At 40.0% G+C, this 18,285-nt stretch overlaps 1 protein-coding gene across 1 annotated transcript; it reads right to left on the reverse strand.

Annotated features, from left to right (window-relative positions):
• Window positions 1–7,626: 7,626 nt before the first annotated feature.
• Window positions 7,627–18,045, reverse strand: CHMP4C (charged multivesicular body protein 4C). Its single transcript, XM_017741195.1, has 5 exons — window positions 17,554–18,045; window positions 17,269–17,446; window positions 15,933–16,047; window positions 13,270–13,378; window positions 7,627–11,087 (listed from the first exon to the last, which is right to left on the reverse strand). Exons 2-5 carry the CDS (start codon window positions 17,310–17,312, stop codon window positions 11,023–11,025), a joined length of 333 nt encoding a protein of 110 aa, XP_017596684.1. The 5' UTR covers window positions 17,313–17,446; window positions 17,554–18,045; the 3' UTR covers window positions 7,627–11,022.
• Between the last annotated feature and the right edge of the window lie 240 nt (window positions 18,046–18,285).

Consider the following 18,285-nt stretch of genomic DNA (forward strand, 5'->3'; position numbering starts at 1 on the left):
TTGTTCTGTTCTGTTGTAGGTGATTGTCTTAATAGTTCAGCCACTGATTTATAACAGGGCTTTCCACTTAGATTTTAGTACATAGTGATAGTTTAATCTTACTGGGGGTTTGCTTGTCTTTAATACTACATCTTTTAATCCTGCAGGATTTTTTATCCTCCAGAACACTTCCAGTCTGCCCACGCCACTTCTCTGCTTTTGATTTGTGTACTGTTAAATCAGTGAAAATGCTGACTAGTATTGAATCAAGAATGAGTCCCTGTAAACTCCCACTCCATACCCTTCCCACTGGGACAACCATTAGTTGGGTGTAGAACACACAACATGAGCTGTGAGTACAAAAGTCTCAATTGAACCGGCTCAAGGAGGGGAGGAAATGAATTCTCCAAACTGCACCTGACCGTGGTAGGAGAGAGTAGCCTCCATGGTGCACTTCCCAGTGGGCTGTTGTGCTCTGCTCTTCGTGTTAAGCATCTTTGTTGTCAGGGGAAGGGGTTGGGGTCTTACAGCTGAAGTGAAAAAGGACCAGGAAAACTCCTGTTCTAGATGGTATGTCTGCCCCAGATTGTTTTTACTCTCTGCATCTCATTAGAACACTAAGTAATTTGATTTTTTTTCTGTACAGTTTCTATTCCTTTTTTGAAGTGTGGCTACGAAGGAGCAGCAATTCTACTAGAAAAAATTTCATTTTCAGTAGAGCATTCTATAGGAAATTTCATGTGGTTTGTTGGAGGAGTTTTTCCTCTGTCTATGGCAGGCTCTGATACATATTGGGGGACAGGGGTGGAGTTCAAAAAAGTTACATTCTGAAGTTGCTGCTGCAGTCAGTTTTTTTAGAAATGTCAGATAACACAAATAGATAGACCATGGTCACAAATCACCAAGGAAGGGAAGAATCCTATAGGAAATACTCTATGGAATGCCAGGTCTTAGGGGTCTTTCTTCCTATTGTTTCTTTCTGTATTTCAATTAAGTCTTTGTGTGAGAAATCAGAACATTCCAATTACTAGACAAGTCCAACACTCCAAACTAGATACATATTTTTCCTATAAAATACAGGACTTGCTTTAGGGGAGGCTTGGGTAACTGGACTGTATCCTCACATCCATGTTTGAATCTGATAATGAATCTAAGAACTGAGAATGCAGCCATCTCCAAAAGATGTCTCTTCTAAGAGTTTATACTCTGGCTGAGCAGTCAATGTACTGACCAATGGAGTTGGTTGTTCTACATTTTTATGATCTTCAACACATTGTTAGTGCATAGGATCTTAACCTCCTAGAGCAAAGATGAGAGAAAAGATAGAAGGGAAAGAGGGGATTGCCTTGTCCTTAGTTTACACTTGAGCATTTTTCCCCTTTGAAAATAAAAATTTGTTCACTCATTTGTTGACCAGAACTGCTTCTCCCCCACTAAATGTTAGTTTCTGTGTTGTGAGTGGTTCAGGTTTTGTGTTAATTGTAATCCATTCAGGAACACCTTCTCCACCTTCAACCATAGCACTGGCATTTCTTTGCCAGCCTCACTGAGCTACCTTTATCCCAGTCTTGTTTCAAAGGACAACCTTTTGTGTTCTGTCCTCCTCAGGCTGTGCATTGCAAAGAAAACACAGAGCCCAGGGCTTTTGTTCAGATCTGCCAAGATGTTACTTACCTTTTGTTTCTGATGCAACTATGCGGATTCGGAAGAGTGGAAAAATAGGGAAAATGCAGTCCTTTATGCTAAACAATCAAAGATTAATGTATCTTTTTGTTGTAATAGATAATAAATGAAAAACTTATGCCATGCTCAGACTAATAGTGACTGTTGGTCAGTTTACAGATTATTCTCCAGCTGGATAGCCTGAGTGTTACACTGGAATACAAAATGTTTCTCTTGCAGTTTCTCCTTAGGTTGATGAGTTCAGAACCATTCTGGTGGTTGTTCTAGAGTCAGGAAAAGGCTGTCATGAGACCTATCTGAGCATAACCCCATGTCATATACAAAGCATCTTTTTTCTTCTGGTGGGGATATTTAAAAGCCCCAAACCGCAGGTTTATCCAGCATCATCAAAATAAAGTGATACTAGGATTGAGGAATCCTGTTTTACAAGGGTCAGGCAGAGTTAACACTGATGCTGCCCAGAGCACAGGATGTGCACAAGCAGGATGTTTCCAAGACAAGCATTTTTCACTGTCGTGTAACAGGAAGGCTGAAGGAGCTCTGTAATTGGCTGAGTTCTCAAATGTAATTCTGCTTAGCTGGGTAAGTCAGAAAGCCTGATGTGTAGGCTATTCTTACTTAAGAGAATGAGAATTTTTTTACATGAAGTCTGTCTGCAACAGAACAGCACCTGACACAGAAATTAAAATTCAGGAAAGCTAGTGATGTTCTAACAACTGGTGAGGCTTTGCTTTGTCCTTTTATACCTTCAACCTCTACCCAACATTGAGAAAAGTAGTCTCCAATGCATTTCTCTTGTGTATGACCCAGATCCTCACTGTTTTCCTGCCCCTGTTTGTATGACTTGGGCCTTTTCTGTCTCATTAAGGATATCAGAGCATCCAGCCCAGGCTAGAATTCTGGTATGGCTTGCAAAGACTGCAAACTGCAAAGCAGGGCAGCCTGGCTCTGGGGAAAGAGGAGGCATGGACGTGGGAGTGTTGAACTTGCATTATTAATTTCAGTCCTCAGAAGTCACTGCTAGCCAGAGCTGAACCCTTTGGCTTTGGGAGACAGGGACATCTGTCAGAGAAGAGATCACTCCCCACAGTGCAGAAACCCTCAGCATGGGTCTGCCTTCTAGCAGAGGCTGGGGCTCATCTGATTAAAGCACGGGCCTAATAAATGGGATTCTGGGATCAGCTCTCAGCAGTGGCCAAGTGTCACCTGTTTCAAGGGAAGTTCTCAGGTTCTGTACCTTAAGCCTTTGCTAAGCCTTCAAAAGCAGTGCTCCAACCTGTGTTTTCCTGGTTTTCAACACGATCTTCATGGAGACCTTTCCCCTTTTTAGCCCTTTTAAGCTCTTCATGGAGACCCTAAAGGCTTGCTGATTCATACTCGGGACTTCTTTGACTTGAGGATCACCAGAGTGCTCTCCAAATAAAGTTTGTCCCCACTTTGTATCTGAGAGACAGGTATTGTATTTCCCTCTGCTGTGCAAATAAGGAACCTGAGGAAGAAAGCAATTACATGATTCACCCTAATTGCGCAGTAAGTTGGTGCAGTCCTAGTGTTACTGCTGATCCCTGTGACTTGTCAGCAGGTTAAAATTAGATGATTTGCTGATCCAGTGAGACTTTTGCCTGTACAATACAGGAACTCTGTCTTGGGATATCTCAACTGGATTTCAAGTAGGTTTATATATCCTTGCTTATAAATTATTCGCTGCTTCTGGATTTATAATATTCCTTTCAAATTGAACACACAAGGATGCTTGCATGTGGTGGAGAAACAAGCCTCTGTCTTTTCAATCCCATGTGGATTAATGCTTTTCATCTAGAAGAAACCACAGCTGCCAGAGCTGTGAGGATGACTATGAAATGCTGCTTGGTCGGTTGTTTGGCAGTTAATGTGGGTTTGTCAGGCATTGCTCATCTGGCAAGCACCTACTGGGAGAATGCTGCACACTGAGCTTTCAAAATCTCATTATTGCTTTGCATGTCTGAAAGATAGATAGATAAATAGATAGATAGATAGATAGATAGATAGATAGATGGATGGAGCTTAGGAAGTTATTGACATGTGGCAAACTACAGGATCTCTCCTCCCGAATTTCCTGTGGCTCTTTTCTAGGCATTTCTGGTAACCAGGTTATGGGGTGGAGTGTTTGTGGTGTGATGGGGTCTCCATTTCCCCCTCATTCTGCAGGATAAATCCACCTGTTACAGGGATGAGCAGAGGCAACAGGCAAGAGCTCTACCTGATTATGGGAGCTGCTTTGTACATTTAGAAAAAGTCTTGCCCTGAGTTTATTTTTTTGTGTGTGGATGTGCAGGATCAATTTAGAAATCTTGCAGCATAGCTTGTAGGATAATTGTAAACCTAACAAAAACACCAGGAGCTTCCTCTTAGATTTGAATTTGGCAAGGGCATAATAACTTGCATTGGAAAAAGAAGATGAGAAAACTGTCTCACTCTATGTAATCTTTTACAAAAAAATGAGTAAGAGTCAGTGAGATATTTGTGTGCCTATAGAGACATTGCTCCTGCTTAGGTGTACAAAAGCAGCCCAAAAAATGAGTTTCTTGTAAAGATAACTAAGTCAGATCTGACTTAGTTGTTCCTACCTAAACAGGCAGTTAAAAAATGTTAAGAATGCAGCAAAATTAATGTGCAAAGTAATATATTAAGAAAGAGCATTAAACAATCAAAAATTCAGCTCAGCTTTGCTGTTAACATGAGGAACAGAACATGTGCAAATAATTACTTTTATCTATTTTTGCTGTCGGCATGCTGTAGTTCACTACTGGCATCCCCTGTGAGACAAGGTTCAGATCTGAATCTAGAAAACCACGCAAAGATCAACATCTTTCACTTTTCAAATGACGTGACACCAGACTCATGATTATCCAAAGGTTACAGGATAAGATTTCTTCTCTCAACAAAGAGGCTTCTATGTTCTGCTCTGGTGAAGCAGCTGTTGACTCAGATTTCACTTTATTCAGACACAATATGTGCTCTAGACAGATTCTCAGGCTACATAAATTAATGTCTCAACTAGTTATCATTTTCCCCCATCATTTTTTTTCTCCTATTGTCTTTATAAAATAAAATCCTTTGTGTTCAACCACAAGTGTCTGCTACAATACAGATACTATTTGTTCTCAGGTTAGTGCCGTTACAAACCTTTTCCAGAACTTGGTTCACAGAGGGGGATTTATTTTCCCTAGCTCAGTAAACTGAATTGACTAAAATATTTTGCTGACAGCTTGAAAAGCATTGGGAGCTGAAGGTTTTAACCTGAAAAGTGCAAGGTAGTGTCTCCAACCTACGTTTATCTATAAACTTCTGCATTACAGCCATAAGAAGGTGTCAGTTCAGATGAACTTCCTGTGCCAAATAAACCCACTCCTTGGTAAACTTGCCTTTTAAGATCCAAATCCTCAATAAATCAAAGTGATTAATTTTACACATGACATCAGCAGGCTCAAAACCAGCAGCTGCAATACCTCCCTAAAGGCATATCCCATATGCTCCCACCTAACCCAAAGTAGTGCTGACATCACCTCACAATGACAGACATGCTTTGAACCCTCACAGGGTCTGGGACAGACTTGACCGAGAAATCCCTCTCGCAGTTCAGTGTCCTCAGTGTGTTCCAATGACATCCAGCTTGCAGCTGGTCACTGCAAGGCACAAATCACTGAACCAGTATTAAATATCTTGAAAATGAGTACTTTTAACTGAAAGCTTTGAGATTGGTCTTAGCTCTTTGCCCTGGCCTGAGTGTGTAGAGAGGGGGCTGGTGAAGTGCTGCATGAAGATCTGCTTCTGAGCTCCTCCATCAGTCCAGAGCAGGGAACAAAGCTGGGTGCCAAGGCAGCCAGAGGAGAAGGGAAGAAAAGAGACAGAAGCCAGAGAAGCAGCTGAGAATGTGGGTTAGTATTTAAAAGAGCATTTTAGCTCTCACCAAGTGGAGATTTGTGGGAGGAGTAGGAAGAGTGGGAGGGTTTCCCCCCTGGTTTCTGAGCAGCAGTTCAAGGCAGGCCTTTTCCTCCAGCATGAGCAGGAAGACTGAAATAGGTCCTGTGAGAAAGCTGAAGCCTTTCCAGCCTGCTGGAGTTTCTTGCTGTATGCTGAACCCAGAGCTCCTCCTGGAGGTCTGCAGAGCCCCAGCCCTGCTGCTGATGGAGCTCACCACTGCTGCTGGGCAGCAAAGCAGCCGCACCAGGCACTCCAACACCCCATATACACATAGGTTACGTACAACAGGTAGGTATAGGGTAACACAACAACCCTGCACATGCTTATACATCTGCAGTCCCAGCTGAGTAAAAAGTAAAGCTAAGATATCTGGATATGTTTATAAATTAAATGTATCTGAACACATTACTCCCAAAGTGCATGTTTAATTTTTTGAGAAAAGGGTGCTAAACTCAGGGTAGAGTTGGGGTGTCCATGTAAATCCTGCCCCACAAGACTCACGTGGTGAAAGCTGATGTCACAGCAATGGGAATGGGAGGTACTGATGCTCATCACCTCCGTGGGAGCAGACCACCAGCTCAGGCAACTGGCCTACCACCTATTTTATGAAATTTAGCTCAAATCACAGATCCTCAACTTGCCTTTCAATCCTAGGAGAATTGGATGCCTGCCCTTTGAGAAAGCCAGCTGAGGGGTACCTACACTGCCCTGCTGTCCTAAAAACAGCCTGGGTAGCAGTGGCCACTGAGACAGCACAGGCTGTAAGGGGCTAGGTGAGGGTCAAGCCCAAACTCCCCAAGATGGCATTTGCCCAAAGTCTGTCTTGGTAAAGAGGAATATGACAATCAACTGTAGTAAACAGAAACGAGGGAATTATCAGAAAACTTCTAGTTGCAGGGGGAAAAGTCAGCTAAGCAGACATACAAGAAAAACACGTAAACACAAGTGTAGTATTGCAGGAGAGGGGAGCAGGGCAGCAGAGGGGCGGGTGTGACCCTGCCAGACACAGCCATCTTAGGTACACAAGGTTGTTCAGAAATTTCTAGGCACAGTTAGCATTTCATAACTATATCATCTAGTTTTATCTGCAGATATTGCAGATATTGATCCTAAGTAGGTCAGTGGTGACCAGGTAATTACATCCTGGTAACAAAACAACAAACCACTTAAACTATGATCAAAGTCACATCAACCAGCTGTATTTTTTCCTACAATATACACCTGACTGAACAGTGCTATGAAGGTGAGTCTTTCCACAGTCTCTGCAATGGGGATAGATGTGAGAAAATATGACAGCTACATGAGATTATACTACTTGTAATTCTTACAATGTTCAAGCTAATCCCTGGTGCTAAATAATTTTTGAGACTAAAATTTCCTCCATATGTTTCTAAAAAAAAAGTGACATAATTAAAATAATATAAACTCTACATCATGAGACGGTGAGATTTTCTAAATATTTCCCCCACACACTCATCCTATTCTTCCACCACCCACAGTTGCAGACACAGCCAGCAGTGCTTGTACCACAGCAGTTCCCTGGCATTTTGTGACAAAGCCCTTAGGATTTACAAAGAGGAAACGAGAAGCTGTCCAAGCAATTGAAACCCTTCCACACCAGATAATGAATGGTGGTCCTAAATCACTGCTCCAGCATTTCATACATACATGTAAATATATGTGTGTGTACACAAAAGGTGAGACACTGTACACACAAACAGACTTTAAAGAGATTCTAGTAAGACGAATGAACAAATGCATTTTGTATTTGTCTCACTTCTTCCTTGCCTATCATATTTTTTTCTTTTTCATTTTTAAAAGACCTGATCATTCTTCCTTTCAAATGCAGCCTGGAAAGTGAAAAACACATATTTCTGAAACGATGAGATCTTTGCGTCAGAGGGGAGGGAGGAGAGGCAGGTATTTTGGATATATTAAAATAGAAGAATTTCTTGCAGCACAATGGTTAAGCGTGAAGGAATGCAGCCCAAACACCACAGCTTACACTGGGGTGGGGTTTTTTATTGGTTGTTTTTTTAAACCAAATCAACTTCAAAGAATTCTTGAATTCTAGCTTGCTGCTGAAAGATTAATACATCAAAAATGTTTCAAAATATTCTCACATCCTTTAAAAGAGCACTATATCCTAATGACAGTGTAAAGAGGATACTTACAATTTAGCCTGATAGGAAAAGAAATTTAATAAAATCATGTAACACAAACATGACACTAAAATATTTATTTACAGTGTGTATATATATATACATATATGATTTTTTTTTACTTTTTGTTAATATATTTTCCTCTTTTTAAAGTAATCCAGGTTAAAAATATCTAAGCCTGTTAGGAGAAAAAAAAAAAACAACCCAATCTCAGAATAAATAAGCAACAAGAAAGGAAGTCAGTTATAGTACACCATCTGCTGCCACAGTCCTGTAAAATATGTTCCAGTTAATAGGGTACATTGACAATAACACGTTGACACGATTCACTTTCGACTGCTTACACACTAAACAAATACCATCTTGGCATGAAGAGAGACATATGTTCAAAAAAGAAAGAGCCATTTGTCCCACTTATCTGAATTTACACAGGAAAGAGCCACTCCCTCAGCTGAATTAAGAATTAAATCCCTACAACCCCATTGCCTTTGAAGAAAACTGGCGTCCCAAAAAAATATGGCAACAAACACTCCAGTTATAGAAGTCCATGGTGTCTTTTGGTTTCTGTCATTACATCACTATAGTGCTTCTGAGTACAACTTCACCAACCACACGTCCTGGCCTGTGAACTGGTACATGAGTCTGTCCTTCAGGATCACCAGCCACTATACACAAGCTTTCAGAGCAGCTCACCTGAATATCCAGTTTCATTTCTTCATCTACCAAAAATTTTGTTTTTAAAGTGCTTGGTCTGAGATTAATAAGCTGAAGACACCCAAAGTTTCTTTAGGATCAACACTTGGCCAAAACATTGCTGAAGGCCAGCAGTCAAACGCTGGTTTGCAAAGGAGATCTTCTATAGGTTTTTTTTCTCTCTTCTGAGGGGTGTTCACAGGGAAAGTTCTTACACAAAAACAGCAGGCCCATATTTTCCAAAGCAGACTGAAAGTCACTTTAGTTTCAAAATGGGAGCTTAGAGACCTATTAGGTTGTAGAGCACTTCAAATATGCCAAGTGCTACATAAGAGCCAAACATGGTTAAACTACTAATTTGACCAAGAACAGAGGCTAGAAGCCAGCTTTTCCAAGCTAACTATGGCACTATGTTGGCAAAGAAATGCTATTTAGAAGTGCCAGAAGTGTCCACAAGCACACTGCCAGCCTTGCACAGTCACACAACCAGTGTGTGCTAACACATTCTGTACCCGATTCAGAGACCTGCATGAACTGCACACCTGGAACATAGGATTCAAGCCAGAAAGATTAACAAATAGATTCAAAATAACTTAGAATATTTGCTATTTTACTAAATATTCCTGCTTTCAGCTAGCATCTCATGCTGAATTTCAGCAAGCATTAAAACCAAGTAGCATTTTGTTAGTATTTGGTTTCCTACTCCTTGAGAGTTCAAAATGTATTTTTAAATTTAAGGCAGTTCTTTCTTTCTTTTTTCTGTTTTATTTTGTATTTAAAACAAAAAATAAATAATTCCAGACTTTCTCTACTCTCAGCAAAAAGGGAAAATTTTCTTGATACCTCCAAATTTTAGGACAGAATTAACACACCTAGTTTTTTTTCCAGAAAGAAAATTATCCTAAGTAAAGTAGCAAGACTCGATTCACCTCTCATACAGATACAAACCAAAACCAATTCCTCCACAGAGAATGAAAGTTCTGAAAAAGTCCATCTCTCCACAGGGGTTATACATTTTAGGTTTCATGCATGGGGCTCAACTTGAAAGGTTCTGAGCAGGCCACGTCTAGAAACACATACTTAGTGATGCTTGACCTAAAATCCACTAAGCTGAAGGCTATTGTAGGCTGTTGAAGCTGAACACACAGCAAATCACAGGCTAAAGCCTGCAGGAGAAGGGGCCAGTCTTCTGTTGCTGAAGATCCACAGAAACGAAGTTTAGCATTATTCCCCAGGTGGTTTGGTCATCATTAAATTTAAAGTCATTTGAAAACAAGAAACCTAGATTAAGGACTCTGCTTCCTACACTCCTAGGAACTCCACAGTGTTTTACTATCTCCTTGTGATTGACAGCAGGCTACTAGCATAGAGCTTAAGACTTATTAAATAAACTTCGTTAGTACAAAGCAGCCTATTTAATTTTTGGGTTGTATTTGAACAGCGATTTCTCCATACATGTAGTAGTTTAGCACTCAAGAGTGGCATTTTCTCCTTAGGCTAAAAGGCTGTTAGTTGGACAGTAACACACCAACTTTACAAGTAACCCAGAATCGGCTTTTAACCAGGGTTTAAAAAGGCACTGCAAATGCAACACACTGGTATTATTTCTATTCACAAACTGAGTAAGAGAAAAGAACCAAAGCTCAGAAATTGAAACTATTTTGAAATGGTATAATTCAAAATGTGTTGCTAATTTCCTTTGAGGATGAGTATTATCATACAAAGTAAAGACTCACCCTAAAAAAACAAGATAGAGGAGAACAAAGGAAGGTCAAATCTCTTCTGAATTTTTGACAGGGTTAATGAAAATGAGTATTGTTTGTCAAGAATCTGTAAGAACTTAGACATTTCACTTTCCTTTATCACTGTAATTCTGTAACCAAGTCAGAAATAGTCCAAAATAAAATTCAAGTTGACCTATAGAAGTCCATGGGACATTTTGGCCAGTTAAAACAAATAACATATCCCACTTCAAAAACCCTACAGTAGAGTTTCTTCTTAATATCTAGGACAACATAAGTTGCTCCAGGTAGACTGTTTGAATCTTCATGCCCAAATGAATATTTATTAGCTCTTGTACTCAGAGAACTTGCAAGTCAGGACATGTATTAAGCTGTTTTGCTAATATTAAATAGTCTGAACCAAATAACCCTCTAGTTATAGGACCCTGATGACTTCCTTAACTTTCTCATTTCAAAAATTAATCCAGCTTTGAGCACAAGTGAGGCACACAGGTTTTACAAACCAACAGATATGGTAAGATAGTACCTAATAAAAACTGATACTAATAATAAAACAAATCTCTTGACAAGGCTGAAAAAAAATTAATGCCTGAAGGTTTAGGCAACTACTTAATTCTTTTGTTTGCTGGTTTTTAAACTAGCTTTGTAATATGGCAGTAACACCAGTCTTAGCAAGATTTGCCATAAAAAACCCCAGCCTGTATGAAATACAACCACACTAAATGAGTGCTTTTATAAAACAGCATTACAGCTCTTTACATCTGCACTATAATGTTTGGTGTTATAAAAAGACCATGCTCTTATGAAGCCCAGGCAGCCAGCTTCTTCATTTCATCTTCATCCTCTGCTCTCTTCCTGGTCGATGCTGCAGATAAAGAGACAATAACCATCAATTAATGTAACAGTCAGAACCATTCTATCTGTTAGCATGAGGACTTGCATAGTCTTCAGTTTGAAGATCTCAGACCAATTTACTGAGTAGCAAGCTGAACATGGGTAATGCAGGAATGAAGCTCATAAGAGATGTGACTATTTTGCCCCATCATTATTTCCCACAGAACCCTAAAGTTCACAATATAGGTCTGATGCAATTCCTACTGAAAGACTCACACAGAAAAAACATTTGATATCTAAGAGTTTTCACAGCTGGAAAGGGGCCACAAGAATGCTGTCAGTTCTCGCACCACCATGTAAATGGGCAAAAGTGACCTACCCTGGCCAGCTGCACATCCTGCTACCTTTCCAAATAGTGCTGAGAGGTTCTGTACATGCAAGCCCAGTCTCTGAATGAACTCACCCCATTTTAATGGGTGGTGTCATTTATTAAAACGGAGAAAGAAGTTCCTGAACTTACTTTGCTCAGGTGATGCCAGTTAACTGCTGCGTTCACAGCAGCAGCAATTCCCAGCTCTGTATCAGGTCCCACACACATTTTGTCCCTTTGTACGCAAATCTCCTCACACTCATCATCTGCCTTCACTGCACGAAAACCTCACCCAAATTGTCTTCATTTGCTGATCTGCAAACTAGACGCCCAACAGCCCCGGCTGAACCTCAGGCTGCCTCCTCCGTCTGTGGGCTGTGCACATCAGGACTGGCATCTCTCCAAGCACCAGTGGAACGCTGTTACTGGGTGCAACACCCACGTGTGCCCCTTTACAGCCGGCTCCCCCCAGAGGCAGCTGCAGGGCCAGGAGCCGCCATCCTGAGGGGACTGCAACTACCACCTTCAGGGACTAAAGGTGGGAGAAGTACATGGAGACCACAGATTCAGTCCCTATTCTGCAAGTGTCACTGCTTCACTGTGTGACTGGGGAAGGTCACTATGCCTTGCTCCACTGCAGTTTCCTCATCTTCAAAATCAGGAGGGCAACATGCATCTCCAATTAGAAGCATTATATCGACTGTTCTGACTTTGCTGTTGCTGTGTAACAGTAAGCAGCAAGTTTCAGAAAACATAAGCCAGTTTCTCAGTGCCTTGAACTATATAATTGTAACCAGCTCATCTTGCCTGAAGCAGCCATACAGACAGATGAAGTAGAAAATTAAAATAGTGAGAAACACATGGAGGTGGTCTGGGTTTAATAAAAATGTCAACTGGCACAGCTGGATCTGGAAGACAATGTATGAACAAATCCTAAATGGCCAGACTGAATTTTCACTAAATCCCTTTTTTTTTTACTAGCTGTTTTGCAGTTGACTTCAGTAGATGAGGCCACAGTCTCAGTCTGAACATTTTAAACTGCTTCTCAGGATTTAAGCGCCATCTGCCAAAACACATATAACAGTATTTGTGTCAAGCTGGTCTAGGTAACCTGTTCTGCAGCAGAAACCATAAACAACCTGTGTCACGTGTGCTGTCCTTACCATCAAGTATTTATATTCTTTTACTAATGTCAGTACACAGTAAGTCTTTCAACTGACGGTGGAAAGTGTAGTAGAAGTTAACTGCCTCTAGCTTAATTTAAAATGAACAGGGCAGAACTACAGAAAAATAAAACTACAGCTTAATACCAGGAATAAGCCTATTCAGTAGAAAGACAGCAAAGGAATGAAAATATGTCTTTAAATATGTACTTCCTGCTGCCTCCTTCATTTTTAATTAAAATACCAGTGGAAAATATCAAACCACTACCCTGCAAAGCTGGATCTTTATGACCTAAACATTTTGAATCTAGGTCAGACTCTAATTGAAAGAGACTAAGGATTTAATTGCCAAAAACAACAAAAAAAAAGGCAGAAAGGATCATTCCTTAATAATCTTACTACATTTCAGTAGGAGATTCATCAGTATATATGCAAGGTCAAGTTCCACAAGTTTGTCTCCCCAAATCTACAGAGAATTTGGTCCTAAAGGCTTTCATAGAGCAAAATGGAATTCTACTCTGCTTTTTCTGTTAAGCAGATACAAAAATAGGAAAAGGAATTTATAACATTTTAAAAGTTAAAAAAGAGCTAAATGGAGATCTGAAACCCTGTCTTCCTCTCCCCTCTCTCACAGCATGGCTTAATCATGAGAAATGTAAAATGGCAAGCAGGCATTTTACCAGGGCGAGAAGGCAGCGATGTGGACGGAACACTTGGCAACCTGACATCTCTCATTCCCTTGTTCAGTTCTTCTTGCTCCAGTTCTTCTAATTCTGCCATCAACTCATCCTAAATTCAAGGGAAACATTATTTACAAATATAGATAGTGATCACACACAAGGACACATTTAACCACCATGAAGCAAAGTACTACTGAAAAAACAGTTTACACCTGAAAGGATATATCAGGAAACAGCATATTAAAAGTGTAATTTTTACAAAGTATGGACAATAACAGTAAATCTTAATTGAACATCGAAAATAAGACAGTGGAAGTTAGAAACAGGAATAAAATTAGAAACAAAACTAACAGCAGTACAATACACGTCAAAAAGGCAAATACGGGAGTAAAAAGCCTCTCTGCTGTCCTCAGGTTTGTTCCAAATCTAGAGCCTGTACTTTTCAATGGATTCTAACTTTAATGTGCCATTTCTCCCATTTTAAAAGGCAAACACCTTCCACTGGTTATAAGGCAGACTGTCATTAAACATTATGCTTCAGCATAATTTATCACACAAATCCAGGATTACATGTGATTTCAAAGCAGCACTGGAATCAAAACTGTCCTCCTGGGTCCTGCTATCCACTCTTGAAGCACGCAGCACTCGTGGGCTTTAAGGTGCAGAGGCTGATTTGGACAGATGATCTAATCCACTCATACAATGCTAAAAATAAAAAGGCTGCACACTTTTTAAAAAATCAAGGAACCATTCCTTGGCTGATGTTTCCCAAAGAAAGGAAGCCAAATGTTACATATTTGTAGAGAAATGGGCATTTGCCACATAGGTAAAATGGTTTTAAAGAAACAATGGGCAAAAACAACTGGAGAGGGCTGGGGGAAGTGTCAGAAAAGCAGTAAAGTAGGAGCTACTAGGTATTGAAATGGGCTTTGCCTACACATTTAGACTTTGTTTATCACCAATGTAGAAGTTAAAATCATAGGTGCATAGCCACCACAGAACTTGATACCTAGATTTACTTGGTTTTATAACTTAAGGCAAACATGCACTGTGCCAACCCAGGGAGAAAGAACCCTTATATTTCTGTGCCTGTCCGGGGCAGGAGAAATCACATGCTTCCATGGTCTCCTTACACCCATGGCACACATGTGAAGAAAAAATACATCCAAGAGCGTGGAAAAAATATCCTTCAAAAAAAAAAATATATCATCCTTCAACACAAACCACCTTATATCCCAGCAATTATGTCATTGATTCTAGCACTCTTAAGCTGCAGTAGCCTGCAAACCAGGTTTACCAGTTACTACCCAAGTACTGTCAGTATTAGGCTCCTATGCAAATGCCCCAAGTGACAGTGGCTTATTTCCCAAACAGGAACAATGCACATCAGCTTCCACTAGTATCTCTTAGGAACTTCCAGGTCAACCTACAACATGCTTACTAAGCCTAGACTCCAAAAAAGTTAAGCACTGATGAAAAGTAAGACACTGTACAGCTGTTTGGGATGGACAGTATGTTTTTCAATTGTTTGAAGCTCAGGCCAAATCCCATTCCTTGTGCCAGTAATGACTAAATGTTTCTTGGAAAGTCTGTTTACATTCAAAGTAGAAATACAGGAAAGCAGGTAATGGGAACAAAATACAAAGAATCATTCTTACTTTCAATGAATTAGAACTGTTGAATGGAACTTCCTCTACCTCCCAATCAAGCAAATATGTGCGATACAGCATTTATATTTTTCTTTGTTGTCCATTTGGGCACATAGGAACCAATTAGTTGGGAATAGAGTGAATGGTTTGAGTATTCAGGCCATTCTTCAAATGATCCTTAGTGCTTTGTCATTTTGAAACGAAATTGAAAAACAAAACCAAACTGGTTGTGATACTGAGCTTGATACTCATCTCTGCATTCCACAGATTACAAGAATTTGAGTATCCTTGACCTTTGAGTCCTCAGCCATGACAGGATCAGAAATAAATAATATCCTGCTTAGATATACAAAATCAAATCTGGGGGCACTGGATGAAAACTACTGCAACAAATTTTGAGAAGGTCCTAAATGCCTTGTGGGGATTTCAAAAGAAAAGAGCTCTAGAATGACACCTTATTACCTCCAACAGGTATTACTTTTACCAAATGGATCTGCTTCTGGGGTCTGGGCAACAGGGAAAGGACCTGCATCTCCAAGCACCACAACCAACCTTAAAAAATGGTCCAAATATTCAGAATTATGAACAGCAGCCTGTCCATGACCCAGGGACATGCACTTAGTCAAACAGATGTCTATTTGGAGCAACAAAAAAATTATATGTTTCAGTGTCCACTTGGAGTAGTACAAATTACACGTTTTAGTGACCTCATTCTTCCGTGGCTCAAATGAGAAAAATAACTACAGGAGTGTAGTAAAAAATGCTTTTCTTAAAATGTATACAGAAATAAAAATAATTTTTATATTTTTACATCTGTAGATTTCTATTTAGTACATTATGTATTTTATATATTAATAGTTTTATTTAATTTTTATATTCATATTAAAAATTATACAATTGTCCTAGATAGGGTAAGCTGGAACCAAGGAATTTCATATCCACACTTTTTGAGAAACAAACCACTGCACAGCAAAATAACTATGGAGTTAAAACTTACAGGCCTGAAGTACTAACCTCGTCAAACTCATCACCAAAGGTGGCTCGGTTTGAGATAGCATCTGAAATTTCCTGGGCAACATCTTGCTGTTCAGTGATATCTTGCATCAAATCATCAATTTTGTTCAAATCCCTGGCAAGGTGACATGGAAACATTTTTTTAAAGATATATCATTCAAATCCTACAGAACAGACTCACTTGAACAGACCCTAATTTATTTTTATGCCCATGACTCTGTAAACAGCAGAATTCACAGGGAATAATTTTCCTCACCTACACCCAGTCCAGCTACTTCCACGTTGGGATTATAACAAAAGTCAAACTGCAGCAGAGTGTGTCTCTCCCTCTCTGTGCTCCTCATACCTCTGTCAGACAGTCACAGCCCATGGGCAGACCCCCAAAGTCAGCATCTTTACAGGGCTTTCGGTACTCAGGGGTTTAAAGAAAGATGGGGATAAACATTTACATGGCTTGTTGTGAAGGACAGAAGGTAATAGCTTTAAAATAAAAGAGGGTCAATTTAGTTTTGATACAAGGAAGAAGTTTTTTACGATGAGGTTGGTGAAGCATCAGCACAGGTTGCCCAGAAATGGTGGATGCCCCACCACCAGAAACATCCAAGGTCAGATTGGATGTACTCTGAGCAACCTGATCTAGTTGAAGATATTCCTATTCACTGCAGGGTGTTTGGACAAGATTATCTCTAAAAGTCCCTTTGAACCCAAACTATTTTATGATTTTATAGATCTTTTTTGATGTTAAGCTTTCACCAGAACTGGGGGGAACATAACAGAATTGTACCCCATTTAAAGGTTTCCCCTTATTGTTAACTTCATTATTGTTTCAGTTCCTGTTTACTTCTCCCAGAACAACCCTTGTGATTTAACTCTTGTTTGTTCAGGCAGAAAAACACCCCTTGAAACAATATAGGACATATGACAAAAAAGAAGGTAATTCTTTTTTATGCGGGGCAGCGGGAGGAGGGGGTGTCAGGTCTAATTAGTACTTTGAATCTCACAGTCCAGCTTATGGATTCTGAGGAAAAGAGTCCACCTAGTTTCTATGGCTAGATTTTCTTCTAGGCAAACCAGGGACAGAGGCCACTCTCCACTGCCAAGACAGACTTAAGAAAACAGATCTCACTAGTTAAGTGAACTTTCTTCTAGATTTATTGTTAGGAAAATATACTTTTCTGCCAAATAAAACACTACAGCACCAAAAGCATTCCTGACATTGGATGCCCGAACCAAAAATGAAGTCAAAACTATCTAACTTGATACAACAGTGTGTAGTGATAGAATAATTTGAAAGTGGTTAGTAAATTCAACTTGGAAACTACTAGAAAACACTTACATATTTTCATGTACTTTTTTCATAGCTTGTGCAGCATAACCCATATTCTTGAGTACTTCTGTGTTGGTGTGGGAATTTTCCAATGCCTCTCTCTGGAACTCAATGGTCGAAAGTGTCCCGTCAATTTGATTCAACTGTTTCTCATATCTCTTTTTTCTCTTCAGAGCTTGTAAGGCAGCTGGAATAGGAAGAGGCAAAGTGCACTGTGTATTTTCATAGCAAATGCAAGGACAAGTAGCTCAGCACCAAGCTGACCTGTAGAATTTATAATTCTCACCCTCCTACCTTACTAGGGAGACAAACTTTGACCACACCAGATCAGCAGCCTGTTAATCACCAACATGCTGTTCCATGAACATGCTGGGAAGCCTCTTTTAGATTAACTCCTTTTAGTGCCACAAGGAAAAGCAGCTTCTTCCTCCACTGTGGGAGATCTTGAACTCCATCCTGTGCACAGAGGCAAAGCAGGGAAGATGGGAAGGAAAAAGAAAAACATCAGAGAGTAGTCAGAAAGCAGAAACAGAAGAAAGAAGAAAAGAAGAAGCTGCAAGATGTAAGTAAAACCTAAGGAAGACAGTGTATGAAGATCTGTCATGATAACCACAATTCCACCAATAGTGCTTTCTAAGCTTTGTCTCAGCAGCAGTAACTGTGAAGTGCAATGGAGAGACCAAATGGCCCAGCTAGACAGAAGCGTTAGATCAGAGCAGGATTTTAATTTCTCCAGCTTTTAGCTCACCTATTTCTTACAATCACTTAGGAATGTGATCTTTAAACCTTAGAATTTGAAAACATAAAGAACTTTGTAGACACGGGCACAGTGAAATCCAGCTACACTCCATTATCTTTGTAAATTGTCAAGATTAGTCTTTTATATTCACTAAGATATGACCAGCGTACTTTGCCCAGAGTAAATCATTACCAGAATAAATGCACGTGTCAAGCAGGAGGAGAAAAGGACTTTCTCTTGGCCACAGGGTGTGGGAACACACACAATTTTGCCACAAGCATTTCCTG

Source organism: Corvus brachyrhynchos, unplaced genomic scaffold, assembly GCF_000691975.1.
Source record: "Corvus brachyrhynchos isolate BGI_N302 unplaced genomic scaffold, ASM69197v1 scaffold698, whole genome shotgun sequence".
Classification (NCBI taxonomy): Eukaryota; Metazoa; Chordata; class Aves; order Passeriformes; family Corvidae; genus Corvus; species Corvus brachyrhynchos.

Coding starts and splice junctions, on each gene's coding strand:
- CHMP4C (XM_017741195.1), bottom strand. CDS start 17,312: ATGGGTTATGCTGCACAAGCTATGAAAAAAGTACATGAAAATAT. Junction 16,048..17,268: donor AAAAAAGTACATGAAAATAT/GTAAGTGTTTTC, acceptor TCACCTTGCCAG/GGATTTGAACAAAATTGATG. Junction 13,379..15,932: donor TTGGTGATGAGTTTGACGAG/GTTAGTACTTCA, acceptor CCTTGAATTTAG/GATGAGTTGATGGCAGAATT.